We start from the raw sequence: 9282 nt of genomic DNA, 5'->3' as shown, positions 1-9282 counted from the left end.
GCATTTCACCCTCGACATCTTCTTAACAAAAGAACGCTTTCCTTTATCTTGTTGATTAAATTTTGATTTCTTACCCGAAGAACTTGCTCCCTTGCCTTTCCACTTCATAAACCTTTCGACGCGCTTGCGCTTGGAGCTCGAAGCCCCATGTGAGCTAGAACCAGCATAATAGATGTCAGTTTCTGGTTTCGCCGCCAGGAGGTGATTCTCTTCTAACTCAAGATGGCGCATGGCATCTTCAAAGGTCTTGATGTTCTCATTATGGGTCAGGTGCACCTTCATGTGCTCCCAGCTTTGAGGCAAGGAACGGATCACTGCTTGCACTTGCTGTTCATCAGTCAAAATGTGTCCAGCATCCTTCAGCTCAATGATCATGTTCGACATCTTTCTCAGGTGTTGTTTCATGGACTTACCATGAGGCTTCTTATACGAGTCAAACCTTATAGTGAACTGTCTCAGCTTGGTCACCGACGTATGACCAAATCTCGCTGCTAATGCTTCCCACATTTCCTTGGCATTCTCAAAACGCCTGAACTCTCGCATGATATCATTCTCCATGCTACTCAGCAACGTGATGCGAGCAAGCGAGTTCTTCCTCTTCCATACAGCAAATGCATCTCTGTCTCTCTTATGCTGTGCAGTGTTCCCATCCTCAGGTTCTTCCATAATTTGGTTAAGAGCTTCTAGTGCTTCTTGTTCTTCTAGCACATATTAGATTTTCATGTTCCATATTTCATAATTCTCGCCGTTCAATTTCTCTCCTTTGTTCAACGCAGCTATTATGTTCTTAGTTGCTGAAGTCATTGAATCTGAACATATCAGACAGACAAGCACGAATTATTAATGCCACTTATTTATGCATCAATTTTACACAAACTGATTATATTAATGAATAATTTCAGTTAGGTTTTAGATTCGAAAGTTCACTATGTTCCCAATCATCATCTAAAATCCTAATGTGAAATTATCGTTAACATAATCATTAAGGTAAAATTACGTTCTTTAAAGTTACTAAAACTTTTAGAACTCCCACTCAACCACATGATTTTAATAAGACAGATATTATGATAGAATAATACCATAAACTATTCACAATAAAAGAATATTCATCAACATTCATTCACTAAGAACTATTTACATAAGGAACGAATCTAGCATAGAAAAGAAACATGAACACCAACATGAACAGTACTATCCACCTAGGATATCTAAAAACGAACTAAAATAAAATAAAATTAACTGCTTATCAATTTCCTATACACAGGGAAAGATTCATCAAAGTTCTTGGAAAAATCAATCTTCTTCTTTGGCAACCAATAAAAGACTGTCGGGTATCCCTTAGGCTTTCTCCATGGCGCATTCATTCTTCGCCAAGTTGAATTCATTCCTAGGGTCGAAATCTTTGTTGCCTCAATCCTATAATATTCTCTCACAAAATCCATTACAAGCTTTTTGTAGGCTGGGACCACGTTGACCTTCCATAGTTGATGCAACACCTTTTTCCATTCAGATGGAAGAGTGTTGATCAAAACATTCATCTTTACAAAGTTCGGCATACAATAACTGTTCCAAATGATTTTCTGTATCATCTCATTAACCTTGACCACGTGATCCTCCAAATTGCCATTTTCCCATCGATAGTTATCTAATTCAGCTCTCAACTCTGCAAGTTTTGCCTTCTGTTCAGGCGTCCTAGCCATAATGAGGGTTTTACATCTTCGTACCATCGTTCCTGCAACAAATGCAGAAAAAACTTAAAGGATTACTTTTTAATCCATGATACAATATTGCAAGAAACACATTCTGCCCCCTTTCAGCACCATTTTTTTTTTTCGGTGGTCAACGCCGGTCAACGGTGGTCAACGTCGGTCAACGGTAGTCAATGCCGGTCAACGGTCAATGAATGACCGGGTCAGGTCAACGGGTCAGCAGGGTCGGGTCACGGGTCAGAAACCGGGTCTGATCGGACCAAACCGATCACATCCGGGCCGGGCCCTTCGGCCCAAAAAATATAACCGGCGTGGGCGACGTCAATGTGACGTCAGCCACGCCCACACGTGCACGCATGGCGCGTGCGGCGCACATGCGCGGCGGTAACCACTGCGCACGTGTAACGCACGTGCCGGCGTAGCCGCCGCTTGCGGTGGCGCGTGGAGGCGCATCCGACCTCCCCCGGCGGCGTGCCACCCGTCATTTTGCTCGTCTCAACGAGCACTACGACCCTATGCCTTCAAAAATAAAATTTATCGCATGGAATTTCGAGAAACGATCCCGAACAGTACGGTCGGGTGTCGGTTTTCATACCCGAGCGTTCGTCGGCGCCGTTTCACGAATTCCGGCCATCAATCCGTGTTATAAGCATTTTAAACGATCAGGAAATAAGAACACATGCTCTGATACCAATGTTGAGAAACACAATCTCGAAAACACATTCTAAAACGGAAACTCGAACTATCGAATAACACCGAAAACATATCCGGAAACGTGCCCCATCGAAAAAAAAAACTTGAATCACCGATCGTCTAAAGTACATCACCAAGAAGGACGTACCTTGTTTTTCACGGATTAAAATGCTCCAATTGCAACACCGAGAGAGTACGATTCTTCGATCGTCGAACGAGAGCCCTTTTTTCTTTTTGAGTGAGAGAGTTTCTAATTTTCTCTTAGAATGAACACGCTCCAATTGACAGAATGTACGTAACATGTCTGCCTCACAAATAACTACCTCACAAATAACTGCCTTGGCGGTTATTTCTCTCTCGTGGGCTCTTTCAAGATTAATGGGCTGGGTTTGGCCCAACGTGGGCGGCCCAATGATCACAAAACCCATCAGTGGTGAAACGTGAATTTAATTAGATAGTTGGGGAATTCGTGGATTGTTTATGTAGAAGGGGAGTTAGGTTTAATCGTGAAATCGGTTATGTATGTTGGTGTTGTATGCTTGTTTCCCTACGAACTTGGGATACGTTCCGTTAGAATCACATTAGTAGTCATAAGTCCAAAATTCAGGAGTTGGATTTATACATGTTCTCCCTCCCTCCGTCTCTCTGATGCAGCCAACAAAATCAAACAACCTGACCTTTGTTCAATTATTGATGTTCTACTTGAATAATTAGTCCTATCAATTAGGATTTCTGTACTATTAGGATTCAATAAATTTCCTTTAGCATTTGGAATAGGATAAATCACATCCTCTACAACTAAGCAAATTGTATGTAGCTGCTGGTATTCCCTCTTCTACAACATATTTTAATGCCCACCTCATGTGGAATTGACAACGCTGACTGGACTGCAAGTGCAGTGAAGCACATGTGCGCCTGACTGGAAGGACCTAGGGAAGTGAACCTGTATCTCTTAATGAAGCAGCTCTTTAAAGAGCCTTGACCAACTTGAAAAATCAATGGATTATGATGGATATCCATCAACAGATGCAGAAGTACATTCCTTTAACTTATAGCTGAGTAAAAGAGATGGCTTGGGAAACGATGTTTAGCTAGTTAGATATTTGTCAAGTTTGAATCATGAAACCCAAGTAGGCCCCCATGACTTTGTGATTTTTTGCAAACACATGCTCTTGAAATAACCTTGTAAACACAAGCACACTTGGAACACTACCCTCTTTAAATGTAACTACTCATCTAATTATCTTGCAAATTGCTTTCATTTCCCATGCCCAGCAGACGATGCACTAATTAAAATGATTTCAAACCAAATGAACTGAAGAATGCTCATCTTTATTAGGTTCACTCAGGTCCAAACTTTCTGTCAAGCCATCGGAACCTGTAACATCCAATGCCTGTTCTTTTTAACTTGCAAGGCCACAAATTCACAGGCTTTTATAGAATCTTAATATGCTAAGGGCCATTCCCAAAGTGCACTTACCCTGTACGGAAATCTTTGACCTAATAAATGGGAAAAAGAATGAGCGGTAGATCTCCTATGCATTTATTGGAAATAGGCTAAACATGGCATTGTCCTGATCCTCCATATATTGACCATAGTCGTCCAAGATAGAGAAACAGTTAAAATGCTGTGACATATGGAGATCCTTCTTACAAGTCCACATCAAGATCCCTTTATAAGTGCCACTATGCATGGATGTAGATCCAGAGACCACTGATTGAATTCCTGAGACTCCAATTTCTTGAGAACATGCAGTGGCATTTCTCATAGTCAGCTAATTCGTGAAGCCGCAAAGAGAGGTTATCCCTCTCACAAGTTACAAAATGCGGAGGGAGAGGAGAGCAAGATAATTTATAGGGTATACAGTGATTGCACTTATTAAGGACCTCGGTCTCGTTTCTGTTAACTTTTTTCTTCAATCATGCTATGTTAGATATTGAATATCATGCCTCGTAAATGACTTTTCTATAGGGGTCACCACTCCAATGAAATTATTTTGAAGCAAGATCCTCTCCTCCCAACTTACTATACAAGCATCATTATGGTTGCAGGAACCAGGAAGGCCAAACGACATCATGCCCATAGCAAAAATCCAATCCTCAAGAACAGCATAATTTACGGGAAAGTACAGTAGACGGTATGGGCCATACTTAAATGAACTCACCTTTAATCGTAATTCGGCACTAGTAACCTCTAGGTCCCTCACAGGATCAACCGAGTCATCAACATGTATAATATCAGGATCTTCAAAGGCACCTAAAACAACAGTAAAGTTTTGCAGACATCTCAGAAAAGAGAAAAACCCCAGAAATAAACAAATATGCATAGAGCTCTTCCCCAACTAAAGTTACAGTCATTGCGGTGCTGAACATGATGATGACAAATCGACAGAGAAATCCGAAATGGATAGTCACTCTCATTTCTTCGATGCATGATTACGGCATCAAATACAATAAAAAGTTAACATGTAAAGCCAAAAGCAAAAGGTTGCTCCAACAAACTTTTGTGCTTGTTCTTTTCGGTTATCGCTTTTTAGCATTGACAAAAGTGAAAGACCAAAAGTATACTTTGAGAGTGAAAGGTGAGAGCATAAGATGCTTTTGTCAATGTTTGTACTATTTCTGGTAATAACTTCAAACAGAACATTTTCAAGATCGAGAACTTCTAAAAACGAAATCTAATGAGTCTAAGATTAAGCCAAAAGCTAAAAGCTACAACTAGAACTGAAAAACCATAGCCATCCAACCAAGCTTTAAATTGTTTCGCCATATCATCTAGGAAAACGGAGCAAAAGCCCTCTCGACTTCTGATATATCACACAAACGTCAAACACAACTCTAGATGAACAGATCTAAACGAAATTGGACAATAATAAGGAGATGGCCATGGCCAAGAGACGATAAAGTCAGATCATTTTGTGCTTTTCCACATTAATTTTGCATTCAATTATTTCTACTGAAGTATCCCGATCATCGAGAACAAAACTAACTGCAAAGTAGTACAAGTGATGTAAGAATCATAATCCAACAACACGTAGTCATGTTCTAAAGAACAAAGATGATGGCAACAAAAGTTCAAGAGTCTTACGAAGAACATGAAAAATCACATCGACTGCACGGATGTGGGAAAGAAAACTATTGCCCAAGCCTAGACCTTGATGAGCACCTCTGACTAGCCCAGCTATATCATGGATTTCTAGGAAAGCTGGGACCTGCATAAAATTACAGTTAAAAATCATTTTCAAAAGTCTACAATTTTAATCTCTCATAGTTATCGAAAAAGATATTGATCCCTAGCCAAATGGGCAGAGAAGAGGATTGCTGGAAACACGATTTCTTGATCGCACACAAGCACAAATTAAGAATCAGAGTTGAGAATCTCAAATAGTGATTTTTAACAGTCATTAATCCCACAAAGGGGACATACCAGTCATCAATAATCCTCCCACAGAAACTATAGTCACAAAATTCTTCAGATTTGAATACAAGTTTGGCATCACTTGTAACCACTCCCCTAACCCCATGCCAAGTGCAAAAGGCCTCGCGATGCTCTAAGTAAATTCACTAACTCCCTGTGAAACACATCTCTCACATAAATGCATATACGGATGAGCTACCGACGCATCTGCAACAATTATGATGCAGTAAATAATAATTATATTGAAAATGGTCATCGATGTTTGCATGGTACATATGTAGCGTGCTGGTGCTGTCTCACGAGGCGATCTTAGTCGTTTATAAATAGCTTGAGAGAAACAGTTTAATAATGAAAGGTCACTGATGTACTTCTCATCCGGGAGATGCTGATCTGATCTCTGGCAATAACCAGAATCCTCATTGAACTGATAGTGAAACAGCCAACTTTTCACCCAGAGCTGCATCTCATCGGCCAGATATGCCTTAAGAGCCAAGTACATGAGAAACAGGTTTTGTTTATCTTCTCTCTTTTGTTCAGATAGGACAGAGCAAGTATACATCCTCACCCAAGTTCCAAAGCAATAAATCTTAGCACAACACCAGTTCCAGTTGAATGCCAAAAGGTTTCGTCCTTCCACAAACTCTTGAAAAAAAAATTCGAGATTCCCTATGCTTTCCAGGCAAGCCAAAAATGTTCTCACTTCTTTACTGGAAAAACATCAGTAGCAACTCACTTGGGCCATCTTATCTAGCCATTCTACTTTATAGTTCCCGAAGATCTACTGAGTCAAACCCCGTAACTACATTCTTATCTAGCCATGATGCTTTATTTGGGTGAGAGACTCCACCTCCCATCCTCCATCAAGTACGTATGTCAAATTGAACAAGATTCTCCAGGGGTTTTTAGCACAAAAAGTTCATCTGACATTCTCCGTGTCATTAAATCAGCAAGAACCACGTTTGTCAAATATGTACTAAAAGAATTGATAGCATCCTCTTAATCAGACCGAGTCTGCTCACAGTCCCCTTCTGAGGGCATTGTAACTTCTCTTCTAACATTTCCGGTTAAACTTAAGCATCAAACTGCTTGGAAACAAAGTGGAATACATCTCCATTGGAAAAGGGATCCGGTTGATACAATTGCCATATGTTGATGCTGGATGATGGTATTATCGGCAAATAAGACGTGCAAAAGCTGTAATTGTTTGGCAGTGTCAAACCGTTTGTAGTCTCGAAGTTGAAGCGATGAATTAATTGGCTTGTGGATTCAAGAATGTTCCCACAGTTATAAGTTGCCAGGTGTACAGATCTAAAGTGCTCTCCACACAGAATCGTTTGTCAAAGATGGTCATGGTATGCCATTCTCCTACCAATAGAATGCCACATCTTTCATTAGTTCACCACTCTTTAAATATTCTTGCGCACATCCAGGCTTCCGACAGCACCGCTTTGACCCAATAAGAGTACAGGGAACCTTTCACTAATATTACTAGAACTACTGAACGGCAGCTTCACTAAGTTGAAAACAGATGCATGAAAACAACACTATATCAGATGACCAAAGAAAGAAAACCCATGGACCACCCATCAAGAGTACAACAATAATAATTTGTAAGTATCACCATCACATTATAAAAAGTCTGACCAAGAAGCGCACAAAGCAAAGTGTGTGCGAAGTGACTTGTGTCACGGCCCGAAGAATTGGATCATTCCTGAGGTTTTCTGGACGATGGACCGTGACCGACCCTTGGACGAGAAGGCGGGCCCCGGGTGTTCTAGTACTAGAGTTTTCTTGATGTCTTCTAGAATACTCCTGGGGGCGGGTGATACGGTAATTGTACCCTCCCGTAATAAATGCGGTAGGTGGGGTAGTTGGGGGAGTACGATCTCGACCGTTGAGATCAGGGAGAGATCTACGGATACGGTCAGCCCGATACTTGTATATAATGGGGTCTCCTCCCCTCATTTTATCATCTCTCATTTTCAAGAAGCAATACAAAGTTCAGAGCTTCTCTCTCTAAAGTCCTTGTGAGTGTGAGTGTGGGAAGGCTTACTTGGGGAGAAATTCCTAAGGCCGCACGGGTGTGGAAACGCTAGATCGATCGACCCGTGACACTTGCCTCACTTTTTGGTTTGAACAAATTGCAAAGCCATTCAAACCGCTCATCTGGGATATTCAGTCGGGCCTCATTTGGCTCAATGGTGCAAAAGGGGAAACTCTGTGCCGGTATAGCTAATTTTGTGAGGACATTAAAGAGCGTTGATTTGCCAACATTTGGTAATCCAACCTGATTATAAAACAGCAAAGTAATTCGGCATGACAAGTAATAAAACCCCTAAAATTCATAAAGACGGTAGAGTGCAAGAACAAGAGCAACAAGAGTCAAACAATCATACCAGTATCTAGACTGCAAAATATAACCTCAGGTCCTCAACATCTAAACATTTGTACATCGCATATAAGTATACATAAATATAGATAGTCTTCTACACTTCCGGAGATTCCGAGCTCAATTTGCTTACACAGTTAAAGGGGGATCAAGTCCACAAAAGATAATATCAGCATGTGGATACACAGATCACTTGATCAAGTCGATGACTGAAATTCGAATGTTGCATTCAGGTGTTCATCTTTAATTCTTTTCGCTCCATGCTGTACAATCTCGTAAAATAATCCATCCAACGGTTCTATAAGGTAATCCAATCAGGTAGAACACTTATGTCACATCTTTTATTTCAGAAGCATTAATCATTTAGAAATTAATCGGGGCTACCATTCGACTAGAAAAGAAGCATACTAAAAAAAGGCTTGGTAAAAAGGAAAGGGGGAGGTGGGCGAGGGGAGGAGTTTTCCGTGAAGATAATGGCGAGCAGTCCTCCCCGCACCTTTCCAACCTTCTTGAAACAAAACAAGAACGGAGAACCATCGATAACTTGCGGCTGCAGTGCAAAAGTCGGCACGAAAAAGTAACGAAACAAATGCTTATCAACACAGAGGGAACAGCAGCTCGCCAGAAACGACAACTTTTCATATCCTTAAATCCATGAACCGCGAGTACATAACAGGAAAAGAACGAAGATTACGCAATCGTAAGCCGACAGAACAACAGAAGAACAAAAGAACCGAGCAAAAGCAAGAACGAAGAGATCCTCCGGCAAACCGGATCACGGAGAAATCACATGCAACGGGCAACCTCTCAGCTACAAACGAACCGCGAATCTCCGATCAACACAACATCGAAGAACGCAATGAAGAGGGAAGAGGAGGGAGGGAGGAGAAGGCGTACGATTCCAATCTTGAGATGAGACGAGAACCGGCCGAGGATCGGGCTCTCCGCCGGCGTTTCCTTCGATTTCGAGGCTTTCGGCGGCATTTCCGGTCAGGCAGCGGAGCTCCGGGAGCGCGAGAGGGAGGAAGAGCGAGAGAGAGTTCTCGAAGGTTTTACGAGAGAGGCGGGAAGAG

At 41.5% G+C, this 9282-nt stretch overlaps 1 protein-coding gene across 2 annotated transcripts; it reads right to left on the bottom strand.

Moving 5' to 3' along the window:
- Positions 1–4312: 4312 nt before the first annotated feature.
- On the bottom strand, positions 4313–9282 carry LOC115664123 (obg-like ATPase 1). 2 transcript variants are annotated; one of them, XM_030586072.2, is made up of 4 exons: positions 9107–9282; positions 7940–8107; positions 5491–5614; positions 4313–4659 (listed from the first exon to the last, which is right to left on the bottom strand). In XM_030586072.2, exons 1-4 carry the CDS (start codon positions 9191–9193, stop codon positions 4328–4330), a joined length of 711 nt encoding a protein of 236 aa, XP_030441932.2. In that variant the 5' UTR covers positions 9194–9282; the 3' UTR covers positions 4313–4327. The 2 variants fall into 2 exon arrangements, 1 of the variants encoding a protein (XP_030441932.2); XR_008815076.1 differs by having other exon boundaries at positions 4555–4659; positions 5491–5607; positions 7934–8107.

The sequence above is a fragment of the Syzygium oleosum genome, unplaced genomic scaffold, assembly GCF_021117445.2.
Source record: "Syzygium oleosum isolate NSW1041296 unplaced genomic scaffold, Sole_v2.1 Sole_v2.39, whole genome shotgun sequence".
NCBI lineage: Eukaryota > Viridiplantae > Streptophyta > Magnoliopsida > Myrtales > Myrtaceae > Syzygium > Syzygium oleosum.
This window is presented reverse-complemented; position numbering and strand designations above follow the sequence as displayed.